General features: G+C 39.5%; 1 protein-coding gene across 1 annotated transcript; it reads right to left on the reverse strand.

Annotated features, from left to right (window-relative positions):
• Nucleotides 1-68: 68 nt before the first annotated feature.
• LOC120519262 (CD209 antigen-like protein B) lies at nt 69-27,730 on the reverse strand (the record flags this gene model as incomplete). The annotated part of the gene is made up of 5 exons (XM_039742411.1): nt 27,489-27,730; nt 17,737-17,846; nt 10,867-11,106; nt 10,630-10,781; nt 69-177 (listed from the first exon to the last, which is right to left on the reverse strand). Coding segments are annotated over exons 1-5 (853 nt in total), but the record flags the coding sequence as incomplete, so codon positions are not given.

Raw genomic sequence — 27,730 nt, forward strand, 5'->3', positions numbered from 1 at the left:
GCCTGTTAAATCAAAGTAAGATATTACAATTTTATTTGAGTTTTCAAACCTGTTATTTGGGTCTGTACGTCCGTTGCCCACCCAGACAAATTCACCTTCTGTCTTCTGATCATTTAAGCCAATCCAATAAACTTTGTCTTCACATTCGTTGGTATTAATTCTGTTGTTTAGAAATGTCTAATTAAAAAAAAAGAAAAGTCACTATTTGTATGTTCAGACACAAGTTTGCATTACAGTCATGAAATGGGAAAATTAAAAAACATTTGAATTTTGTTTATTAGGTAAGTAATTTCTGATATAGTTTGTGACGATGCAGGTCCGCTCTCATCGTCCTTATGGGAGCCCCGAACCCGACACCGTCAGTAATATCACCGAGATGAGCTGACAAATGACGACAATTCTCAAATGAAGCCAGGGAATAGTGCAATAAGTGCAAAGGTGCTTTTATTAAAAATCAGCAAACAAAAACAGTGCAGTGCTCCACAGTTCCAATATATAATCCATAAAAACAATTGTTCAGTTGGTACAAAAACCAGAAATAAATAAATCTGATAAAATCAGAGGTTAAAAATGCAGTCTCACTCTTCCCGGTTTTAGCCCATCTCCGTCTCTCATTCTCCACGGCTCACCCATTGCTCCCGTAGCTGAAGGAGACCCAACATCCATGAGCTCCTTTCGGCTGACTTCCGTCTTGGCTTCCTTATGGACATCACTGCCAGACCGTCCGAGGTCTGCTGTCCTCCCTTCATCCTTCGTGCTCACGCAGTTGCTCCTCAGATCCCTTGGGAGGACACCTGCCTTGCTCACCCCACTCCAATAGAACATTCATTGGGGTGAATTAGCCCCTAGTGTGCCACAACCAAATGTTCCTTCGTGGGGCGCCAGATCATAGCTGCTAAGACAGCTCTTTCACATCCTTTAGCCTCCTTTTTCTTCCTCTATTCATCTATGCATCTATCCCCCCTTTCCTGGTATCGACCCGTATATATATATATAAAACCACCCCACACCTCCATGGCCGCAGTGCCTTAATCACATGGTGCAGGAAGCCAATGAAGCAACTGAGAACGATCGCCCCCACACGTACAGGTGCAACTCGCTCCAACTACCTCATTAACTCCCTGTGGTTGTGCAATCACACCCACAGAGAATGACATGGCTATACTCTGCCCTTATTTTTTTAAAGCCGCGGACCCGCTATACCACATAGTTGTCCAGGAGAAAAAAATTCAACTCAAAAATATTGGGTTAAACAAAACAAAAGAAAATCAAAATGTAAACCAAGGTGTAAAACCAAAAGGAGAATCAGGCTTGAAACCAAACACTACAAGATAATACCATTGTATACTCTTGGTCTCATTCTAACAGAAAGTTTTACTTTTTATTTACATTTTAATATATACTAACAAACAAGAAACACACAAACTCTTTGTTCTCTGTTTTTTGTTATATTAGATTAAAAAAGCTCTACCAGTGTTATACTACATTTTCCTTTATGTCACTATATCTGGACAATACTGTTATGAGTTTTATTCACATGTGCATGTTAACTGTGGCACACAGGGGCTCAGCCGTTAGAATTGCTAGCCAAGCATTGGATTAGATAGCCAAAGACAACTGGAGGCTTGTATAGTCAGCTTACACACAGGTTAGGGTATTTCTGTCCTCTATCAGCACAAATCTTCTTTCCTTATTGGGAGAATGAGAATCGGCATGTAAGCACTATGATATTTCTGTATTTTGTGGAAGAGGAATTCAGGTTTAAATAACGCCATGACTTATTGACCTCGACGATTCTCAGAATAGCTTGTAACATGGTCAATTAAAGAGAAGAATTTTCAAATCTGAATTTCATGAAAAGTATTATAAGCATAAAAGTTGCATTTAAAATCTATAGATGTTCTTTTTCTCCAGATGCAGCAAATCCACTGACCAACGGATGAAAAACACAAACTATGTTTCTATACAAGTTGCAAAAAATAGCTTAATAGCAAGTTTGGGCAGAGCAATTAGAAATAATCTAATCAAAGGATAGTGAATATTTATCAATCATAAATTAATGAACAGCAGCTATTAGAATAATTTTCTTGCATGCTGATTTAGTGCAAGTGTTAAATGTTGAAATGAAAAAATGCAAACAAATGAACGCTAGACTGATTTCGTTCTTTGAAAAAACAGTATAGAGGGTTTACATATTTTGATGTATGACAAATGATTATTATTATCACTTCAGTAATTACAAAATGTATTAGAACTGAAATACATGTATTGATTTGTCTCTGTAAGTGATTAATTTTAGGAAGAATTGTTATTGCATCAATGTATTAAGTTAATGCTCAGTGATAATGCACATAGCAAAATGGATTATTCAGTTATACATTAGAACTATTGTATGTAACATCCTGTTATAAGTTAAGACACTTGGATAACTGAGGCAATGTGTTAATTTTGTGTAATGTATGATCCTACTGAAGAAACATTGTCACTAGCATAGTTTAAATGTATTACTCTATTTCTTACTGTTATTTTATGAGACTGAACTGCGGGTCTAGAATTGTCATTTATAATGCTGCATTTGTATGATACATATGATTGGGAAATAATTGCTTTATGTTATGTATTTGCTCTACCTTGCACCCTTCTCTAGTTTAGCCTAGCAAGTAGTTTAAGTTTGGCCACTAAATTTAGTGGTTAAAGTCTCTCCATTCAGTGGTAAAGTTTCATGAATGAAGTAACAGGTGGTGTACGCACAAACGAAGATTTACAGAGACTGTACTGCACTAATGACTTTTAATCTGCTGCACATACCTGAGAATAGCTGGTGAAGAAACACTTGCTTTTCCAGAAGGAACAGAGTGAAGAGCTAAAGAAAGATTGTAAGTCCAGCTACTCAAACTTGATGCCATGATGTGAGCAGACATTTTTACTACTAAGACAAGTTTTATGGACTCTTCAAGGACAGGCTGTAGCCACTGAGGTGATGTGACAGCTGTTGAAGGCTCCCATGAATGACCACTGCATACAATGCAAACCTAGAGGGAAGTGCACCTCTGCTAAAAGGGACAGTCACCATGTGTTCATCTTATGAGCTCCCTAATGATAAAAGGACTGTTTACTTTCTGTTCCAGTAACAACAAACTTTAGTGCCTTGAAACAGTCACACTTTGTTCAGGCGGATCTGCAAAGTTACCAATCAGCAAAGCCACCAAGAAAGAGACTTTGTTAACAAGCCACTGAGTTGGACAAGGCATATCTATATAGCAAGTCTAGGAATATACTTGAAACTATTATAAGAAGGGCTCAAAGGTATGAGGATATGCATGATTTATCAATGATGTGAACTTGTAAATTGTTAACTTGGAATAGAACAACTGATAGTGAAGTTGGGGAGGATAACAGATAGTGAATGAACAATTATGCAATAATACTAGTTAAGAACAATTAATAATCATAGCAATGAAGCTAGAATAGCATCTGAGTTATGTTACAACTATTGTAACTCATAAAGGGATCAGACATCAAAGGGTGGGGCACATCTAGCAACATATTAAAGCTAGAAATGATAGGAGTGCCAAAAATAGTAATCCATCAAGATGCTATATAGGATTCTAATATCATCTGATGCTATGACACCCACTGCATGAATTCAGTAATATGTAGACACAACACAGACTATGTAAGAAATAACGGCAACAATCTCCACTAACACCATTGATGAGATACATTGATCACTACTTGATAACAGCATGTTAAATGTAACTGTTTGTCCATGTTTACGCTGGTTTTAGATGAATGGTACAGAAGCTATATGCTATAACATCTTACATGTCCATAAATGACTTGACATATCTACACTGTGATGGAGGATCAAGTACCTTTTGCTTTGTGGATATAACTTTCAAGTATTGTTTTTTGTCACAGATCCAGTGACAAAGGGTGGCTTGTTATACTACATTTTTCTTTATGTCACTATATCTGGACAATACTGTTATGAGTTTTATTCACATGTGCATGTTAACTGTGGCACACAGGGGCTCAGCCGTTAGAATTGCTAGCCAAGCATTGGATTAGATAGCCAAAGACAACTGGAGGCTTGTATAGTCAGCTTAAACACAGGTTAGGGTATTTCTGTCCTCTATCAGCACAAATCTTCTTTCCTTATTGGGAGAATGAGAATCGGCATGTAAGCACTATGATATTTCTGTATTTTGTGGAAGAGGAATTCAACCCTTGTTTGGAGACAGAAAGGACCAGCAAGTTGAAGAAGAACCGTATAAAAGGTCTGGACAGTAGCCAGACCCTTCGGAGGCTGTGTCGACACAAAGAGTTGTCGAAAAACCTCCCAGCGTGGGGACGGAGAAAATGGCTGACTGTATTGATCCAGATTTCCCACCTGGATAAAGTCTGTCCATATGCCTCCCCGTCTGTAACCGCGTAAAACGTCAGTAAATGTAAGCTAAAAGATATTTTGTTTCATGTGATTCTTGTACCGCTGTAATCACTATAGGAGGGATATCGCCTTTTCTGGTATATTAATGTATTGTTTAATTATTTAATAAGCCACAATTTTAAAAGAACACATTTCCAAGAGAGCTAATGCCTCTGCAGGAAACAGCCAGAAACAACATTCTGTGTTTATTTGGAGTGACTCAATGCTTGCCTAATGGGTGTTCTGTGCTTTTCAGTTTTATGTTTCAGATGCTTAGTGTGTTTTGTACTAGTTGACCTTGTTCTCCATCATGTACATCATGTAAACATGTCAAAGATGGTAACACCTAGAGCTCCCAAAGTCAAAAAAAAAATTGCCAAAAAGTAGGATAATAAAAAAAAAAAAAATACTGCATCTTTGTTTTCAACATGAACCTAAATTTCTACTATAAATTGGAACCATTTGATTTTTTGGTTGAAATTCATTTTTTTTTGTGTTAACAAGGAATGTTGATACATGCGTGTTTGGCATTAATGAGTTAGCTGCAAGTAAATAGAATTTTACTAAAATTATTTGTTTGAGTTTACCATATTACCATTTGGCTTTTTTAGGCTATGACATTTAGTGCTGTCAGGATGCGTCGCACTGTTACTAGGGGCTTGACTCCCTTTACAGCCCTGAGTTGCTTTCATCTTCTGCCAGTTGTGAGTAGTATCTAAAGCACCTTGACGGGTCTGCAGCATTGAGTAAGTCCAACTGCATTTTTTAAGTTACAGCAAACTTTTCATAATTGACTGCTGACAATGTAGATTGTGACCAATCAGCCATATGTGTTAAAATAAAATGGCAGTGTTTTATGGAAATTGTAAGGAGAGACAATATGTTGAAATTCAGAAATGGCATTATGCAAAACCAGAGGTCTAAACTGTGAACAAAATCAAAAGAGGAATTGGAAGAGATTGCTAAAGATTATCACCAAAGCCAATTTGGTAAAATTGTGAATCAAACAGAGACGTGGAATGCTGTGAATTATTAACCAGATAACCAGACGCTAAGATCACAAAATAATGTTTTCCAAGGTTTCAGTTCATAATCTCAGACAAAGAACTTCAGCGTTTTATAGCGGAGCGTTCATGAAATGGTGTGTAGTACCACCTGGGAGGCAACCCTTAGCAACATTGCAATGTGCCCTAGCAACATATTGACAAAACACTGACGTTACAAAATGCCTCAAAGTTAGACAACAAAAGCATTTTTATTTTCTTTATCTGAATTATTTAAACCAAACACATATATGGTTATATTCCGTAACAAATTAAAAGGACACAATGTGAATCATCAAAAATTTCTTATGAGGCTTCCCTGTTAACAATTAAGTTTGGTGCCTGAGACTACTGATTTAAACTTTAAACAGTTTCAGTTTTTGTGCCTTCAATAATAAATATCTCATAACAATTCTCCTTTTGACTTTAACAGTTTTTCATCTAGGTTTTTGTGACAGTTTCTTAACTTTTGATACTGACTCTTGCTACAGTTTCCTGAACATCTCCTGGTACGGGTAACCCTGCATTAGCAGCTAGATATATTTTACCTTGCTGGCAGAATAAGTTGATTGTCAAAATTAAACAAAAGAAAAACATGTCAGTACCACATGGCTACTTAGAGAGCTGTGATAAAAATCCCAGAATCAGCTGTAAATGTAGAGGTTGCTTTTCTAAAAGAAAGAGTTTCTGCTTTTGTACACACGCTGAACTGACACACGCCAGCTGTTTGTCTCACTTCAGCTCTGTGGCTTTTCTTGAAATGCATTTTTAAAGCTTATATGTATCCTTTTTTAATGTGGATTTGTTCTAACAGTATAATCAACAGTGAAATGTTACATTAAAAACATCTGATCTTAAGAATTGGTCAAAATACCTAATATAAATTTTTGGATTATAATAGATTAGATTAGTGAACTTTATTAATCCCAAGGGGAAATGCAGCAGCAAAAACATAAAAAACAAAGATACAGGCTCACAGGACAAATAACACAATCAAGCGATAGATAGATAGATAGATAGATAGATAGATAGATAGATAGATAGATAGATAGATAGATAGATAGATAGATAGAGTTAGGTCCATAAATATTTGGACAGAGACAACTTTTTCTAATTTTGGTTCTGTACATTACAGCAATGAATTTTAAATGAAACAACTCAGATGCAGTTGAAGTGCAGACTTTCAGCTTTAATTCAGTGGGGTGAACAAAAAGATTGCATAAAAATGTGAGGCAACTAAAGCGTTTTTTTAACACAATCCCTTCATTCAGGGGCTCAAAATTAATTGGACAATTGACTCAAAGGCTATTTCATGGGCAGGTGTGTTCAAGTCCGTCGTTATGTCATTATCAATTAAGCAGATAAAAGGCCTGGAGTTGATTTGAGGTGTGGTGCTTGCATGTGGAAGATTTTGCTGTGAACAGACAACATGCGGTCAAAGGAGCTCTCCATGCAGGTGAAGGAAGACATCCTTAAGCTGCGAAAACAGAAAAAACCCATCCAAGAAATTGCTACAATATTACGAGTGGCAAAATCTACATTTGGTACATCCTGAGAAAGAAAGCAAGCACTGGTGAACTCAGCAACGCAAAAAGACCTGGACGTCCATGGAAGACAACAGTGGTGGATGATCGCAGAATCATTTCCATGGTGAAGAGAAACCCCTTCACAACAGCCAAACAAGTGAACAACACTCTCTGGGGGGTAGGCGTATCGATATCCAACTCTACCATAAAGAGATGACTGCATGAAAGTAAATACAGAGAGTGCACTGCAAGAATAGAAAGACTAGATTGGACTTTGCTAAAGAACATCTAAAAAAGCCAGCACAGTTCTGGAAAAACATTCTTTGGACAGATGAAACCAAGATCAACCTCTACCAGAATGATGGCAAGAAAAAGTATGGAGAAGGCGTGGAACAGCTCATTATCCAAAGCATACCACATCATCTGTAAAACACGGTGGAGGCAGTGTGATGGCTTGGGCGTGCATGGCTGCCAGTGGCACTGGGACACTAGTGTTTATTGATGATGTGACACAAGACAAAAGCAGCTGAATGAATTCTGAGATGTTCAGAGACATACTGTCTGCTCATCTCCAGCTAAATTGGGCAGCGTTTCATGATACAGATATACAATGACCCAAAACATACAGCCAAAGCAACCCAGGAGTTTATTAAAGCAAAGAAGTGGAAAATTCTTGAATGGCCAAGTCAGTCACCTGATCTTAACCCAATTGAGCATGCATTTCACTTGTTGAAGGCTAAACTTCAGACAGAAAGGCCCACAAACAAACAGCAACTGAAAGCCGATACTGTAAAGGCCTGGCAGAGCATTAAAAAGGAGGAAACCCAGCATCTGGTGATGTCCATGAATTCAAGACTTCAGGCTGTCATTGCAGGCAAAGGGTTTTCAACCAAGTATTAGAAATGAACATTTTATTTCCAGTTATTTAATTTGTCCAATTACTTTAGAGCCCCTGAAATAAAGGGATTGTGTTAAAAAAATGCTTTAGTTGCCTCACATTTTTATGCAATCGTTTTGTTCACCCCAGTGAATTAAAGTTGAAAGTCTGCACTTCAACTGCATCTGAGTTGTTTCATTTAAAATTCATTGTGGTAATGTACAGAACCAAAATTAGAAAAAAGTTGTCTCTGTCCAAATATTTATGGACCTAACTGTAGATAGATTCAGTGTTCCAGTATTACACACCACAATTTCTGGTGTACCTGTACAGTTCCTAAGCCTCACAGACTGCTGACTGTTGGTCAGGCAGTCCATGATCTAGAAGACTGTGGGGGCATCAAGATACATCATCTTGAGCTTTTTCCCCAGTCTATAAGGCAGAATTGTGTTAAAGGTACTTGAAAAATAAAAGAACATTATTGTTACTGTGGTGTCCAAGTGGGTGTAGGCTGTGTAAAGCATGCAGATCAGAGCATCCTACACACCTATTTGTACCTGATAGGTAAACTACTGAGAATCGTGTTCTGAAATCAGAGATTGGAGCTGTCTGGACCAGGCTCTCAAAGGTCTTCATGATGTATGAAGTTAAGAGCAACCTTTCTGAAGCAATTAGTATCTTTGGGATCACTGGAATGCTTTTTCTTTGGCACTGGGACTACACAGGATGTTTTCCACAACTGGTGAACCATCTGAAAACTCAGGAAAGGGGAGAAAAGGTGCTGTAGGATCCCATAAAGTTGACTGCCACATGTTCTCAGTTTCCTTGGGCTGCCTGCTTGCCCTGTTTGTGCAGAGCTGTCTCAGCAGAGACAGACAGCCTAGGACATGGAAGGGGGCTTGAGACCACAGGTGTGTTGCAATAGTAGGGGATGAGTAGTACAGAGCAGAGATGGCAATTGAGATTCCATGTCCTCCTCAGCTTGCAAACAGTGTTGTGGGAGGACTGGACTGACACGAATGAGTCAAACCTATTGTAAAACTGTTAAAGTTCATTAGCTCTGTTCTTCCTCCTCTCCTCTGCAGGTTTTACACCCTGCTTATAGCCAGTCCTCATCCCATTCCACACTTCCTTTACATCCCAGTTAAGTTCAGCTGTAACCTGTCTCTGTGAGCTTAACCCTCACACAGTTGCATCCTCAGTTCTGCATGCAGCTACTTGATTTCCTCCTTATCCTCAGACCTGAAGGCCTTCTTCTTGTTCAGCTGGGCTTTTAGGTCTTTTGTGATCTGTGGTTTGTTGCTCAGAAAACAGTGCACTGCCTTTTTGGGAAATGTGTTATCCACACAAAATTTGATGTAGTCTGTGATACAGTGGCTGAGTCTGTGAACACTCTCACCGTGTAACTCACAAAGCTTGTTTCAGCTGGTTTTCAAGTCATTCTTCAGAGCCTCCTCAACCTCCATTTTCCATTCTTATAATGCCCTGGTAGTGACTGGCACCTGATGATCAATGAGTTGATATGTGGGTATGAGCCATACCAAATCATGGTCATATCTGCCCAAATGTAACAAAACAACAGACTTTTATGCCTCTTTAATATTGACATATAACAAGTCCAATGTCCTATTTTCCCTTGTTGTACAGTTTAGTGAAAGCTAAATGTAGTTAAAGTCTACAGAAATTGTGATGAAAGTGCTGGGATGGTCAGTACTGAGTTTGCTTGCCACAGAATATTCTCTATCTGTTACATCTGCCATGTCACACAAGGTGGGGGATGTAAACTGTCATAAATACAGCCATAAGACCACCACTAGCAGTTCAATATTCAAGTCACATATGTGTGCTTTAATTGTAACATGCCTGGAGTTGCATCATTTTTTATTAACAAAAACAACAAATCTGCCTCCTTTATTCCTATCACTTTCACTCATGCTTCTGTCTGCCCGTATTATTTTAAGCCCATTCAATCCAACCACAGAGTTCAGTGTTTCAGCTTTAAGCCACCTCTCCGTGAAGCACACAAGACTGCTGAAGTTGTATTCCTTTTGGCTCCTGATCAGCGTTGAGAGCTCATCCACCAGTACCCATGACAGAAGGCAGATAAGGTCTGTATCTTCTCCTCTTATTACGCAACTGGGCTCCTTGTCTTTTTTACTGGTTTCTACTCATTAGTTCTGCTGGCAGCCAGGCAATTCTAGGAAACAAAGGGCACAGGTCCAGCAGTTGTTGTTGTCGTGCGTAAGTGAGTAAGTCCTGCTTCACAACACCCGTTATCCAAAAAAAAGTTAGCAAACAACATCGAAGACAAGCAACCACAGCAGCTGTTATAGCGGCAGTCTTTGGTGGCAGCTCTTTCAGTCCAGCTCTTTTGCAAAACATCCATCCATCCATTATCCAACCCACTATATCCTAACACAAGGTCACGGGGGTCTGCTGGAGCCAAACCCAGCCAACACAGGCAGGAACAAATCCCGGAGAGGGTGCCAGCCCACCGCAGGGCACACACATCCACACACTAGGGACAATTTAGGATCGCTAATGCACCTATCATGCCTGTCTTTGGACTGTGGGAGGAAACCGGAACACTCGGAAGAAACCCATGCAGGCACGGGGAGAACATGCAAACTCAATGCAGGGAGGATCTGGAAAGCGAACCCAGATCTTCTAACTGCGAGGCAGCAGTACTACTCACTGTGCCACCATGTCTTTTGTAAAACAGTTTTTCAAAATCCACCAGAATAAAAGGCATACCTGTTCCAGCTCATTTTCTACAATCACCAGGTTTCCTCTTATTTTCTTACATTGCTTTTGACTCTGCTGCCATGTCAGTTTATCAGTGGAGAAGAAGTAACATTTAGAATTAAAGAGCACCCAGTCATTTGGGCATACATGGCAAGTCTTTTCTGTACAAAAAGAAACAAAACATCAAATGAGGAATTAGACAACCTACTAGGTTACATTCTACTAATCCAGAAGCCAATCACTCACCTTGAGTTGGGTTTGTAACAGGACAGTAGAATTCCTTCAGTTTTCTAAGTTCAGCATGTTTATCATTTAGAGTTCTGTATTGAGACTCTAAAGCTGTGTGCTTTTTCATCAGAGCACTGTAGTTTGTTGTGTACTGAGACTGTAGAGTTGCCAGCAAAGCACTGTTGTTACTGGTGAAGTTGTAATATGCATGCTTTAACTCTTGTAATTCTTGCTCCTTGTCATTTAATTTTCTGAAATCTAAGAAAAACAAGTCATTTAATCTAATCAGTAATACAAAGTAATATATTATTTAGACTTTAAGAATGTTGTCAATTGTAAAGAGACAGAAATCAGCTGACCTAGTTAGATCTTGCTTTGTAGATAGTCTGTCTTTCTGGCTAAGTAGTTAGTCTATCCACCACTAAGATGTCATTTCAGTCCCTGCCTCTGACTGCTTTAATTGCCCTGAATGAAACTTTAAATGTGCCACACTGAAAAAAAAAGAGTCAGAATTTTTACTCTAACACTGTAATAATGTTTGGGGCAAAGACATGTTTTTACTGGAAGTACCCCTCTGCTCCGCAGTTTAAAATTACAAATCAAACAGTTCAGATGTGATTAAAATGCACATTGCAGAGTTTAATTTAGGGTATTTGTATATATTTTGGTTACAAAATTTAGAGGTGACAACACTTTTTCTACATGGTCCCCCCATTTCAAGGCACCATAATGTTTAGGACAATTGGCGTCACAGGTGTTTGTAATTACTCAGGTGTTTTTCATTACTTCATAAGATCTTCATAAGGTCTGTAGTTACCATTGATCAACATTAGGACAAGTGCTGTGCCAATGAAAGTCAAAGGAGACATTATGAGGCTGAAAAATAAAAAAATAAAACCATTAGAGCCATCAGTAAATCCTTAGGATGACCAAAATCAACTATCTGGAATATCATTAAGAAGATAGAATGAACTGGTGAGCTCAGTAATTGCAAAGGGTCTGGTAGGCCAAGGAAGACCTCCACTGCTGATGACAGAAGAATCCTCACTACGGTAAAGAAAAGCCCCAAATGCCTGTCTGACAGAACAGAAACAGTCTTCAGGAGGCAAAGGTGGATGTGTCACACTGCAAGATGACCACTTAGTCAAAAAACCATGATGGCCAGATTTCAGTTTTCAAAAATGGACTTAAAAGATATTACAAGTCTTGTGTACTGATGAGACAAAGATGAACCTGCATCAGAGTGAAGGCAAGAACAAAGTGTGGAACTGCTCAAGATCCAAAGTAAACCACCTCATTTGTTACACACGGTGGTGGGGGTGTTATGGCTTTGGCGTGTATGGCTACCACAGGTACTGGCACACTTATCTTCAATGGTGATGGAACTGCTGACAGCAGTCACACAATGAATCCTGAGGTGTATAGAACAGCGTTTCTCAACCTTTAAGTATTTGCGACCCAAGTTTCCATAACAGTTTTAATCGTGACCCCCCTAACATTTTTTTTTGAAATGTAGATGCATATTTTATTACACTGGTGTGAAAAACTATTTGCCCCCTTCCTGATTTCTTATTCTTTTGCATGTTTGTCACACAAAATGTTTCTGATCATCAAACACATTTAACCATTAGTCAAATATAACACAGGTGAACACAAAATGCAGTTTTTAAATGATGGTTTTTATTATTTAGGGAGAAAAAAAATCCAAACCTACATGGCCCTGTGTGAAAAAGTAATTGCCCCTTGTTCAAAAATAACCTAACTGTGGTGTATCACACCTGAGTTCAATTTCCGTAGCCACCCCCAGGCCTGATTACTGCCACACCTGTTTCAATCAAGAAATCACTTAAATAGGAGCTGCCTGACACAGAGAAGTAGACCAAAAGCACCTCAAAAGCTAGACATCATGCCAAGATCCAAAGAAATTCAGGAACAAATGAGAACAGAAGTAATTGAGATCTATCAGTCTGGTAAAGGTTATAAAGCCTTTACAAAGTGTACATTTTGGGACTCCAGCAAACCACAGTGAGAGCCATTATCCACAAATGGCAAAAACATGGAACAGTGGTGAACCTTCCCAGGAGTGGCCGGCCGACCAAAATTACCCCAAGAGCACAGAGCGACTCATCCGAGAGGTCACAAAAGACCCCAGGACAACGTCTAAAGAACTGCAGGCCTCACTTGCCTCAATTAAGGTCAGTGTTCACGACTCCACCATAAGAAAGAGACTGGGCAAAAGCGGCCTGCATGGCAGATTTCCAAGACGCAAACCACTGTTAAGCAAAAGAACATTAGGGCTCGTCTCAATTTTGCTAAGAAACATCTCAATGATTGCCAAGACTTTTGGGAAAATACCTTGTGGACTGATGAGACAAAAGTTGAACTTTTTGGAAGGCAAATGTCCCGTTACATCTGGCGTGAAAGGAACACAGCATTTCAGAAAAAGAACATCATGCCAACAGTAAAATATGGTGGTGGTAGTGTGATAGTCTGGGGTTGTTTTGCTGCTTCAGGACCTGGAAGGCTTGCTGTGATAGATGGAACCATGAATTCTACTGTCTACCAAAAAATCCTGAAGGAGAATGTCCGGCCATCTGTTCGTCAACTCAAGCTGAAGCGATCTTGGGTGCTGCAACAGGACAATGACCCAAAACACACCAGCAAATCCACCTCTGAATGGCTGAAGAAAAACAAAATGAAGACTTTGGAGTGGCCTAGTCAAAGTCCTGACCTGAATCCAATTGAGATGCTATGGCATGACCTTAAAAAGGCGGTTCATGCTAGAAAACCCTCAAATAAAGCTGAATTACAACAATTCTGCAAAGATGAGTGGGCCAAAATTCCTCCAGAGCGCCGTAAAAGACTCATTGCAAGTTATCGCAAACGCTTGATTGCAGTTATTGCTGCTAGGGTGGCCAACCAGTTATTAGGTTCAGGGGCAATTACTTTTCACACAGGGCCATGTAGGTTTGGATTTTTTCTCCTAAATAATAAAAACCATCATTTAAAAACTGCATTTTGTGTTTACTTGTGTTATATTTGACTAATGGTTAAATGTGTTTGATGATCAGAAACATTTTGTGTGACAAACATGCAAAAGAATAAGAAATCAGGAAGGGGTCAAATAGTTTTTCACCCCACTGTATACCTACTTAACTTTTATCGACATTTATCTAACTCTATATTTATTGTTCTAGTATCAGAATGTAGTTTAAGTTAATTTGTTTTGGTTTCAACAGATGTTTTTCTCATATTTTTGATTCTTGTTTTCTTTTTTTAACTTCTTCGTGCCCCCCTAAGGGGGCCTGCTCAAGTTCCAGTAAAAGTCTCCAAATACACTTCCTCATACAACAAGATAATGATCTAAGCAAGTTTTTCAAAGCTAAGAAAGTTGAAAGTCTTGAAATGAGTGAATTTTAATACATACTAGGCAGCCTACAAAGTTTTGGTTCTTGAAACAGGAAAATACACCATGGTCTACTCCTCATCAAAGTGAATAACTGGCTTTCGTCTCATAGTGATGCTTTTTAAGTCAAAGTTTCCTTGGAATTAGACTTATTATCTAATTCAGGTAATTCAAAAGCAGTTGTCTTGAATTAAGCAAAATAATAATCCGATCAAAATAAGACATTTATACATGTTAAGATTTCATTTTTTTGTAGTGTTAAAATAAAGCACATGATGCCTAAAATCTTATAGAACTGCTTCACCATAAACTAATGCTAATACAAAATAATCCATCCATTTTTTAATCCACATATCCTGAACAGAGGCATGGGACAACTGGAGCCTATTCCATCAATCATCAGGCAAAAGGAAGGAACAACACCAGGACAGGTGCCCACCCATCACAGGGTGAACACACACAAATACACATAAGGAGAAAATATAATTTAGTAGTTGTTCAAACCTCTCCAGCTCAGTGGTGGTTCTTTATCAATGAAGAAAAGGTGGTGTTCTAAGATTATTCAAAGTGATTGTACCAATGACTCTTGGTCTGTTGAAAGTAATAGCTGGTGAAGAAATGGGTTGCTTACACAGAGTGGAGAAATTGCTGAATAAAGAAAATTGTAAGTACAGCAACTCTGATGACATGATATGGTTGTGCAGACATCAGTAAAGGAGGTGAAGAGGTTATGTACTCTATGCCTAGCAGACTTTGAAATACCACCGAGGTGAAAAATGTTGCAGGGATTCTCATGGTTGACTGATATACAAGTTGCAAAATGTGAAGTGTTCCTCTGCTGATGTAAAAAATCACCACACATGCATCTCATTTGCTCTGTAATGGCAAAGACTGTTTAGTTCCTCTACTAGCCACACATTTGCACAAAGACAAGTAATGAAAGATTCTGTCTACAAACCACTGCTGTAGCCAAGAGAGTGTAAGTATGAGTTCAAGCACGGTAAAACGCGTGCCGAAAGAAATCTCTCAGTCCAAAACTTTGTTTTAAAAATATTTAGTGAAAATTCAAAGCAAGCAATCCACACAAGGATGAAGAAAAAAGTTGTAAAACATGTAGAATAAAATTCCAAAAAAAAAAAAATGTATCTTTTCTAAACTTAGCTTTTCTTTAAATCTTTAGTTGTTTCTAGACTTAAAAATTCTTAAATTTTTCTTCTGTACGCTTTAAACGTATGGAACAGCACTTTCGATTAAGTACTTTGTCTTACATGTTACTTGACACACAAAACACGCACACAAGGTATGCAAGGCTCAAATTTCACGGTTTAAAACCATGTGCCCTCTACACCTTATGCATGGCAAGGTTGATCACTAACTGAGAGTAATGTTTAGTCAGAGCAGTTAGAAATAGCTAGCATATACCAATTCAATCCTACTTATGGGGTTTATAAGAACCTTCCATAGATTATGCATTTATTAAAATGTTTATGATTCTCATGTAACTTAGTAAGTTTAGGCAATAAAATATTTGAAAGTCTTTTAAGAGGGACACAAGGGTAAGAGGACATGCACAATGCACAACAAATTATATTGAATTGTAAACCAAAGGGGAATAGATCATCCCATAGTGAAGTTGGACAGGATAGAATATACAGTAGTGGAATGTTTTCTCTCTAATTATGCAATAATACTAATAGTGACCAATTATAATAATCATAGCAACAGACTGGAAAATACTAAAATAGCATCTGAATGGTGTTATAACTGATATCTATATATATAAAGGAGAGTTGGGATCCGAGAGACTGTGTTTGTGCGTTTGTGGAGGGATGGAGAGTTAAGGTGGGTGGGGGAGTCACGTGATCATCTCACCTCCCATTCACGCCATTTCATTCACTTCATTTCGCTCAGAGCTGAGCTCCGCAGCTGACGCGGTCTTGCCATTCTTTTTCCTTAGTGTTAAGTCCTCTCTCCTTTACTGATTTATATAAAGGAGAGTTGGGATCCGAGAGACTGTGTTTGTGTGTTTGTGGAGGGATTGAGAGTTAAGGCGGGTGGGGGAGTCACGTCATCATCTCCCCTTCCATTCACCTCATTTCATTCACTAAATTTCGCTCCGAGCTGAGCTCTGCAGCTGACGCGGTCTTGCCATTCTTTTTCCTTAGTGTTTACTCCTCTCTCCTTTACTGATTTACTGTTTACTAGACACGGAACTTACTGAATAGTATTTTTTCCTTTAGTGTTTCTACTTAGTGTTTCTTATTGTTTAGTAGATGTGGTGTGCCGGTGTTCCTGGCGGTGTTGCAGTTTACTGTTACTTTCTACTTCGTTTTTGTACTTTAGTGTTTAGTAGACTTTTACTTTATCTCATTTACTGTTGTTCCCAGTGGTGTTGCCTTTTTTTACTTTCTGTCATTTACTGTTTGGTAGACTTTTACTTTATCTCATTTACTGTTGTTCCCGGTGGTGTTGCCGTTTTTCCCATTTCTATTTTTTATGTAGCATGTTCACAAATTATTCATAGGGAAAATTTATATATTTTGGCTCCAGGAGGACAAACCAAAAATATTGTATATAAAGAAGCTCTATAAGCTGCATTTAGGTACATAATTATTCCAACTACAGCGACTGCAGCGAAGCGCACGAGGTCTGCTAGTAACTCATAAAAAGGGATCAGACATCAAGAGGGCCCAATTTTCCGCACACCTGGTTGGAATATAACTGTCAAATAATGGTAAAGTCCACTAAAGTGCTTTAGAACCAAAATTTACACTTTGTAATGGCAAAGACTGTTTAGTTCCTCTACTAGCCACACATTTGCACAAAGACAAGTAATGAAAGATTCTATCTACAAACCACTGCTGTAGCCGCCGGAGTGTAAGGCAAGTTCAAGCACGGTAAAATGCATGCCGAAAAGAAATCTCTCAGTCCAAAACTTTGTTTTAAAAATATTTAGTGAAAATTCAAAGCAAGCAATCCTCACAAGGATGAAGAAAAAAGTTGTTACACATGTAATCCTCTTCACTTATCTATCATGGCCACCTCAGAAATACAATACAATAGTACAAGCTACTTTGTTTTTGCACAGCACTCTTCATCAAGCTAAGCCTTGACCAGCTGACTAAGCCAATGCCTACTAGCCCAATAGTGTGGGTCTGACAATGGCTGATCCTAGACACTTTCCTACTTAAATTTAATGATTTAAATTACAGGACAGTGGGAATTTGTATACATTGGTATATTCCAGAAATTGCCATGTAAGAAATTAAACGTATAATTATATGTGATTTCTTTATTTAAGATCTTAAAAAGGGGCCTAGAAACTGGAATGTCTGTATTACTAGGCCCATTCTGCAAAGTACTATTCAGGTAAGAATCAAGTTATGAATAGTTTACAATCTGCTGCATCTCAGAACTCAGACTCAGCTTGAATAACTGGAATCTAACAATAAGCAATCAAATAATTTCTGGAATGTGCTTACGGTATACAATCAGGAAGGAGATAGCAGCCACTAGTAAAGCACAAAAAGCATCAGTAGCACCAGCTTGAGCCGTTGGCATTTGTTGTCTGTACTCACAGGAGGGTTTGGAGCTGTTGGGAGAACATAAAATGATTAGTTAAAACAAAAATGCAATTGCAGAGAAACACTTCTGTGACCTACAAATACGATAAAAAAAAAACAAACTAAACCTACTACATTAGAATCTCTCCTTTTGACTCACCAGAAGTGTAATTACCTTTGGATGCAGGAAAAGCCTTTGATAGAATAGAACAGGATTATCTATTTGCTGCACAACACAGTTGTGGATTTGGCCCTAATATATCTTCATAGGTCAAACTACTACTCGGGACGTTGTGGGTCGGTGGGAGGAGTACTTCGAAGACCTCCTCAATCCCACTAACATGCCTTCCAATGAGGAAGCAGAGCCTGGGGACTCTGAGGTGGGCTCTCCCATCTCTGGGACTGAAGTCACCGAGGGGGTCAAAAAACTCCTTGGTGGCAGGGCCCGGAGGTGGATGAGATACGCCCGAATTCCTTAAGGCTCTGGATGTTGTAGGACTGTCTTGGTTGACACGTCTCTGCAACATCGTATGGACATCGGGGACAGTGCCTCTGGATTGGCAGACCGGGGTGGTGGTCCCCCTCTTTAAAAAGGGGGGACCGGAGGGTGTGTTCCAACTATAGAGGGATCACACTCCTCAGCCTACCTGGAAAAGTCTATTCGGGGGTTCTGGAGAGGAGGGTCCGTCGGATAGTCGAACCTCGGATTCAGGAGGAACAGTGTGGTTTTCGGTCCTGGTCGTGGAACAGGGGACCAGCTCTTCACCCTTAGCAGAGTTCTGGAGGGTGCATGGGAGTTTGCCGACCGGTCTACATGTGTTTTGTGGACTTGGAAAGGCATTCGACCGTGTCCCTCGGGAATCCTGTGGGGGTGCTCCGGGAGTATGGGGTACCGGACCCTCTGATAAGAGCTGTTCGGTCTCTGTACAACCGGTGTCAGAGCTTGGTCCGCATTGCCGGCAGTAAGTCGAGCCCGTTTCCAGTGAGAGTTGGACTCTGCCAGGGCTGCCCTTTGTCACCGATTCTGTTCATAACTTTTATGGACAGAATTTCTAAGCAGCCAGGGTGTTGAAGGGGTCCGGTTTGGTGGACTCAGGATTGGGTCACTGCTTTTTGCAGATGATGTTGTCCTGTTTGCTTCATCAGGCCGTGATCTTCAGCTCTCTGGATTGGTTCACAGCTGAGTGTGAAGCGGCTGGGTTGAGAATCAGCACCTCCAAATCCGAGCATGGTCCTCAGCCGGAAAAGGGTGGAGTGCCCTCTCAGGGTTGGGGGAGAGATCCTGCCCCAAGTGGAGGAGTTCAAGTATTTGGGGTCTTGTTCACGAGTGAGGGAAGAATGGAGCGTGAGATCGACAGGCGGATCGGTGCGGCATCCGCAGTGATGCAGGCTCTGCATCGGTCTGTCGTGGTGAAAAAGGAGCTGAGCCGTAAGGCAAAGCTCTCAATTTACCAGTCGATCTACCTTCCTACCCTCACCTATGGTCATGAGCTATGGGTAGTGACCGAAAGAACGAGATCGCGAATACAAGCGGCTGAAATGAGTTTCCTCCGCAGGGTGTCTGGGCTTTCCCTTAAAGATAGGGTGAGAAGCTCAGTCATCCGGGAGGGGCTCAGAGTAGAGCCGCTGCTCTTCCGCATCGAGAGGAGTCAGATGAGGTGGCTCGGGCATCTGATCAGGATGCCTCCTGACGCCTCCCTGGTGAGGTGTTCCGGCACGCCCAACCGGGAGGAGGCCCGGGAAGACCCAGGACACGCTGGAGGGACTATGTCTCCCGGCTGGCCTGGGAACGCCTTGGGATTCTCCCGGAAGAGCTGGAAGAAGTGGCCGGGGAGAGGGAAGTCTGGGCCTCTCTGCTTAAGCTGCTGCCCCCGCGACCCGACCTCGGATAAGCGGAAGAGAATGGATGGATGGATGGATGGAGGTCAAACTACGTAATACTAACCCAGAAGCAAAGGGAATATCAGAGAAGGACTCGAACAAGAAATATCATTATATGTAGACCATATGGTGCTTTATATATCAGACCCACAATCATCTCTACCATCAGTCTTAAACAAGTTAGGAGAACTGCATAGGATTTTTGGATTTAAAATGATTGATGCTTTTCCCAATGAACTCTCTAGTACATCATACTAGAGTAGATAGCTATTGGTTCATACTATCAGTTTAAATATCCGTGAATAACCATCACAAATACATAGAAAGACCTCTTTTTCAATATTATTTTGTAAGTACCTTGGATAAAATCAAACAAGATGTCCACTCTCCATCCTGCCTTAGCAAGGAGAATTAATACTATTAAAATGAACATCCCCCCCTAAGCTGCTCTAGTCTAAAGTATCCAGATATATTTAAAGAAGTAATTTTTTAAGAAATTAGACTCAATTGCAACATCATTCATCAGAATTTAAAACAGCCATGCATTCAAAAGGTGACTTTATAAAGATCTAAAGCAGAAGGTAGCACCTAACATCTAGCTTTTAATTTTATTACTTATATATGCACAATCAAATCTTGGAAATTCATTAATTCACTCCGGCCTGGCTTGCCGTGAAAATTCAATCTTCTTCTAAATCTTCCTTGTATACCATACTTTATGATATACTGCGTGCCATTGTCAGTTCACCAGTAACCCAGTTGTCCACCATTTACGTAAAATATGGAACCAATGCAGGGCACATGTCAAGGTAGAGAAGCTCTTTCTGTTGCTCCTACACAAGATAATCACCTTTTTAATCTTCTCTGAATGACTCTGTGTTTGAATCATGAAAACTGTCATGGATTAGGACACTTAGCTATTTTTATATAGACAACATATTTGTATCTTATGAACAATTATGGAAAAATTTTATTTGCCAGCTACATGCTTTTCCTATATGCAAAGCAGAAATTTTCTTAAAATAAACCTACCCAAATTTCACATCTTGCACCCATATCAATCCCAGAAGTCTTACTAGTTAGTCTAGAAAATATTTCAATAATACAGGGTGATTCAGAAAGATTAATCCGATTTCAAAATGATTTATTTCACTTGTAAATCATTACAGAACAATTCAGTAAATTGTAAATGGTTTAGGTGATCATAAAGTTTATTATGTAATTTTACAAGTGCTCAATATGACCTCCTCCAGCTGTAAGGACAACATCAATGCGATCGCCAAATTCATCCCATACTCGATTGAGCATGTTGTTTTGCGCAAAACGCTTTCTGCTCAATGGTCACCATCTCTTTACAGACTGAAGAAGACATCTTCTGGTGACAGTGAGAAACTCTACAACCACCTCTTTCAATTGGTATGTGATTTTTTTCCTAGACACCTCAAGGTTGTAATCGAATTAATCTTTTTGAATCACCCTGTATACTGTATACAAATATCCTAAAGAGTCTACCTTTCAAAGATTCTAAAGAACTGTGGAAAAGGACCTTTCAATTGGCATCTCAGAAAAGGTGAGGAACTGAGCCATATGCAGAATAATTCTATATGTGGCAAGTATTCCATAATTCAACTAAAGGTCTTTAATCAATCACATTATTCTTATTTAAAATTGTCTAAAATCTACCCAGTGCAAGACCCGAACTACGAGTGTTGCCATCTAGCTCCTGCTACACCAAGCCATATGGTCTGGGAATGCACTAAAATAAGATCTTTTTGGATAAAAATCTTTACATACTTCTCAAACAGCCTTGGGATCGCAGTAATTCTCAATACATTAACAGCAATATTTGGTGTATTCTCAAGTGGCATTAAAGTGAATAAGAATAAAACTGAATGTAATATTTAGCCTGCAGATTTATCCTGCTCAAGAGGAAGAGGAAGAGGAAGAATCCCAACACACCTTCTATAACTTGGTGAGTAAGCACATTGTAATTATCTCAAAGTAGAAAAATTCAAACTCTTACAGGATATATTCAAAACTTGTTTAAAACATGGCAAGAATTCATTAATATAATTTAAGTATTAGCAGAATGGGTCTGGAATTGACTCTCTAATGCTATTAACCATTTTATCATTTATTTTCTTTTTACCAGTATCTGTCTTCTTTTAGTTAGTCATTGTGATGCAGGAGGGGTGTTGAATCTCATTTTGTTCTTTTTTTATTTTTCCTTTGCTTTATTGTGCCTCGCAGTTAGGAGACCTGGGTTCACTTCCCTGGTCTTCCCTGCGTGGAGTTTGCATGTTCTTCCCGTGTCTGCGTGGGTTTCCTCCGGGCGCTCCGGTTTCCTCCCACAGTCCAAAGACAGACAGGTTAGGTGGATTGGCGATTCTAAATTGGTCCTAGTGTGTGCTTGGTGTGTGGGTGTGTTTGTGTGTGTCCTGCGCTGGGTTGCCACCCTGCCCGGGACTGGATTCCTACCTTGTGCCCTGTGTTGGCTGGGATTGGCTCCAGCAGACCCCTGTGACCCTGTGTTCAGATTCAGCGGGTTGGAAAATGGATGGATGGATGTTTTATTGTATTCAATTCAAAGTAAATTGTTGTATGTGATATATAGTTATTACAGAGTGTCACACATGCGTGTCAGAGGATCGGGTTTATTGGAGGATTAGATTTATCATTCTAGGTTTATTGGAGATAAGCGTGGACAAGAGGTGGCAGTGTTGTCTCTTTTTCCAACCGTAGCGGAAAGAAGATACCTAGTGAGGGAAATCAATCCTGCCCCTATTAGCTGAAGCTATACAGAGCTATAAAAGCAAGGATGCAATAAGCACCATCAAGTGTTCTTTTTGTTTAACATTATATGTGTTAGGATTAAATGGGTTAACCGTGCTGGCACCCCAAAATCTCTGCAGCAGCAGTTAATTGTGGCACATCTGGTGTTATACACCATAGCTGTATAAACTTAAATATGCAGAGATTGGTTTTGAGACAAAAAAATGCCAGGGACTGCATTTAACACTAGAGTCCCTAAAACGTATAATTTTTTTTGTCGTCCCTGATCCCCTTATTTTTCTGATAGAAGACCAGAATCTCATAGCTCCTTATCAATGAACTAATATCCCGCTTTTGTTTGGCAAATGTGTAAAATTGAAGAATGCAGCCTGCTACACCCCCCGCCCCCTATTCGGTCAGATGAAGTCATCGCCCTGATGTTTATCTGGCGATGCATATTAACAGATTTATATGGTGTGAACTATGGCCGGCCGTTCATCCTGGCCAATACCCCCATGCCGCTAGATGGAGCCCTTCTGGCAGCATGGCGGTCCTTCACAGTCCTGCTGGATACCATGGGGGCTGCAAGGGGACGCTGCAGGGAGGCTCAGAGACTTGTATTCGCCCTATACCCCGGAAGTACGTCCTGGTCACAGGGACAGAGGAAATGACGTACTTCCGGGATGAAAAAGAAGAGTTTTTATCTGACCCGGAAGTATTACCAATCACATGGACTGAGAGGAGCGAAACACTTCCGGGTCAAGGACTATAAAGGACTATGGGAAATCCCAGATAAATGAGCTGAGCTGGGTGGCAGGGTGGCAACGTGTCTGAGAGTTGGAGGATTTGTATTATTGATTATTGGAGAGTTATTGTTTATGAGTATTGTGGAGGGTATGGTGCTTTGTGCACAGTATTATTATAAAGTAAATAATATTTAGACTTTTATCTAGTGTCTGACATTTGGACTAAGGGTTCAAGGGAACTATAGCACCCCCTCTCTGTCACAATGGCTAATGAAATACTATGATTTGAAATACATACATTTCATGTGTGCTCCATGTCTACAGTATCCCCAGTATTTCATCCTGAGTTTCAGTACAGTTTCAGATTTTCCAATAAATTTCTTGACTTCTTTGCAGAATGAAAGTATTTCACCCTGTGTTGGACTGGCACCCTGTTCAAGAATTGTTCCTGCCTTGTGCTAGCTGGGATAAGCTCCAGCAGATCTCCACAACCCTGTTCAGGACTGAGCGGGTTAGAAAATGACTGACTGCAATATAATTTGTGGCATTGAAACAAAACTTCAGAGACAAATTAAGTTTTCTTCATAGAAAGCCATGTTCCTCCAGTTCAGTATGTGTAGTAATATCCTTCACATGTTCTGCAACTCTTTGATGGCCAGTGTGCGTACAGAGGAATTTTAGCCAACAAATTACTTAGCAGAAGCGTGTCAATAAACTACTTCATACATACAGCAATATGACTTCATAGATGCTCTCCTATCTTTAGCCAAGTCAGAAGTCTTCTTCTTTCTTGTATCTTTGTTGTTGCTTGTCCTACTATTTCTTGAACTTCTGCATAAAGGTAAATCTCCCCTCTGGACAAATTATCTATCTATCTATCTATCTATCTATCTATCTATCTATCTATCTATCTATCTATCTATCTATCTATCTATCTATTTGTCTGTCTGTCTGTCTGTCTGTCTGTCTGTCTGTCACTAAAATGCACAGTTTAAAGTGGCAATAGTGCTAGAAAGGTGTCAAAAGAATTGAGTGAACTGCACTGAAACTAAAGTTCTATCCTGTATTGTCATCTGTTATTTATATATAGTTATTTATATTTAGTTCCTTAAAAGCCAAACCAGAACATTTTAATATTTTCATTTCTAATTTTTATTGAAAAGCTCACATTTCAGCAGAAACAACTTAAACCCCAAATGATTTATTTGCTTCACATTTCCACAGTTTCTGTATCTCTGAAATCACTGTCACATTTTTCAGTGTAAAAACTGTAGTTAGTCTGATTAGGAATCATTTGTTATACAATGAAACAGGCAAATCAAAGATTTAACAGAATTCCAGGGAAGTCCAAGATGAAGGTGGGAAAAGGGCACAAATTGAGACCAACATATTTGGATCTCCATCTGAATAATGACAAAATGGGAGATGCAGCACTCTAACCAAATGCCGCTTAGATCAGCAATTAATAATTTTCATGAAAGACCTCCATAGTTCAATGACTGAGAGCTGAGTAATGGTGTACTTCTCTGCAGAACGCTGTCCATATGGGTAGAGGACAATACTAAAACGAATCATCTAATGTGAGGCACAAATTTTAGAAAATGGCTTTATGGGCAGTTGAGGACACAAGTGTGTATTTTGGGTAAAACAAAACTTGTTATGTGTTACACAAAGCTAGCACTGACCATACCCACAGACATGTTCTCCTTGAAGTGAAGTATGGAGGCAGGAGCAGTATGGTGTGAGAGTTGAGGGACACTTGGACAATGTAAAGCCAAGCTAAATATTACAAGGGATTTTTTTCAGTCTACTACAAACATGAAACTTTGAAAAACAGGATAATGATCTCAGGTGTGTGGGGCAAAGGAAAATTGCATTAGATTATAAGAGGAAAGATGAGTGCCCTTGAGTTACCCTTTTGAAGAAAATGGAGGACCACAAATATAGTCCTAGAAATGTGAATGATGTGAAGAAAATGGCTATAAACATTACCTTAAGCAATATGTAAAAGTGACACACATGGAGACCAATAAAACTTATGGCCAAAGATGTCTAAATAAAATATTAACAAATGGGATCTGATACTTGTCTTTGAGTTTGACTGTTCACTGTGTCTGCTGACAGATATCTAATTTTGTTTTTTCCTTCTAGAATTTTTCAGCACAGATCTACACAAGAACAGGATGTGTAAAGAAGATTTACAATCCAACAACATTTATGCTGTAAATTATCTGAATGGTTTTGTATGTTCTTTCAGAATAGCTCTGAGCCAGTGAAGTTAAAATTACATTTTTTACCGTATTCATAAGCAATTCAAATTCAGAAGAAAATGAGGCAGCAGTACAAAACATCACCTTGTTCTTCTTTAATAATGACGTATATTAAGTTACTAAAGTTATATATTTTTATTTTAGATTATTAACACACAGAAAACACTTAGCTGCGTGGTGCGCTGAAAATAACCTGCTCCTGAATACCACCAAAACCAAGGAGCTCATTGTGGACTTCAGGAAGAAGAAGGGAGACACCCACCACCCCATTCACATCAATGACATGGCTGTAGAAACGGGTTTCCAGCTTTAAATTCCTGGGGATACATATCTCGGAGAACCTGTCATGGACAAACAACACCTCCAGCCTGGTCAAGAAGGCCCATCAGCGCCTCTTCTTCTTGAGGATACTGAAGAAGAGCCAACTATCTGCTGTCATACTGGGCAACTTCTACCACTGTGCGATAGAGAGCATCCTGACTAACTGTATTACAGCCTGGTATGGGAATTGCTCTGTTGCTGACTGCAAGGCACTGCAGCGGGTGGTGAAAACCGCACAACGCATCATAGGGACTCCACTTCCGGTCATTGAGGACGTTCACAAGAAGAGATGTTTACGACGAGCTTGTTGCATTCTTAAGGACTCCTCTCATCCAGCCAACAAACTCTTCCAGCTCCTCCCCTCCAGAAGGCGCTACAGGAGCCTTCCGACTAAAACCAGCAGGTTTAGGAACTGCTTCTTCCCCACAGCGGTCACACTTCTGAACTCAGTCCCCCGTTGAGCCTTCACATGCACACACTTAAACCTCTACACTACTCCTCCTCCCTGCCTTGTACATATCTGTACATACCTGTGCACACACAGCACACCTGTACATTGTACATCATATATCATATATTGTACATCTGTATATATTACAATACTCATAGTATTACAGCACATACATATCACATCTATATATTGTACATCTGTGTATATATATAATAGTACTTATATTATTACTGCACATACATAACACCCTGTATGTTGTACATCTGTATGTGTATATATATATATATATATATATATATATATATATATATATATATATATATATATATATAGTACTTATAGTATTATAGTACATACAAATACATGTATAGGCACATAAATGTATATTGTAAAATATGTATATTTGCCATCCGCATTTAGAACATTTGTATATCTATTTATATATATCTATATATCTATTCCCATCTGCACTGTGCTATTATCCTAGCATTTCCACCCATCTGTTATCTTGGGCGTGGCCGGTCGGGTCGGTGCCGACCCGTGTCCTAAATCAGCCTCCCTCAACCCTCAAACATTTTTTTATCATCCAGTTTGTTTCCTTACCTCTTGGTTACCTTGTTAGGCTTCCTTATCCATGAAAAGATTTTAAAATTTGGTTTTAAAATTTTTGGTGTGGCCCTCTGAAGATGAGACGTATGATGTCAATAAAACGGCCCAGTCCAAAAAAATTGGTAAAATAAACCTCAGGAGAATTATACAAATAAATCAAAGGTTTATATGTTACCTGACTATTGCTGAGGGGTATTAGAACACAACTGTAAAAAAAATTACAATTTTTATTTTAATAATATTACTATCAATATCAAATTATTAATATTAGTAACATCTGTGGTGTTAGGTCGGTTTTGACCCATATATATTTACTTCAAGAAGAAGGCAAAAAGTATTTTTTTTCCAAAAGTTGAACTTTAATTCAATCACAAAGACAAAGCCAAACAAGTAAGACAAAATAAAATACAAAATAAATTACAAAATGTAGATCAAACAAACAATCAAACCAATAGAATTAGTAGTACGGTGGTAGCTCTCCAGGAGCAGGATTGCTACTGTATGTTTACACTATGTGCAAGTAGGACAGTAAGTGACATTTTTAGTGTGCTCTTTGCAAATATATTTCTTGCATTTGGCACACATGGAATTGGTTTTTCTGTCCTTGCTGCTTGGGCAGACCTGACAGTGCTTTCTTTTGGAATCCGCAGCCTCTCTGGGTCTGGGTCTGTGGCTGTGGCAGGGCTAGCTAAAGGGAAGGATGCTGGTGCTGAAGCTCTTCGTCTTCCTGCTGACGTGGACGGAGTGCTTGCCGTGGTCTGCAGCTCTCTGACCACAGCTGCAGCGGCTGGGTCTCGGGGGACCCGCTCCCTTTTTTCAATGTGTCCCTTTATAAGAGAATCCCCTAGTTCTTGGAGAAACAT

The sequence above is a fragment of the Polypterus senegalus genome, unplaced genomic scaffold (genome assembly GCF_016835505.1).
Source record: "Polypterus senegalus isolate Bchr_013 unplaced genomic scaffold, ASM1683550v1 scaffold_3294, whole genome shotgun sequence".
Classification (NCBI taxonomy): domain Eukaryota; kingdom Metazoa; phylum Chordata; class Cladistia; order Polypteriformes; family Polypteridae; genus Polypterus; species Polypterus senegalus.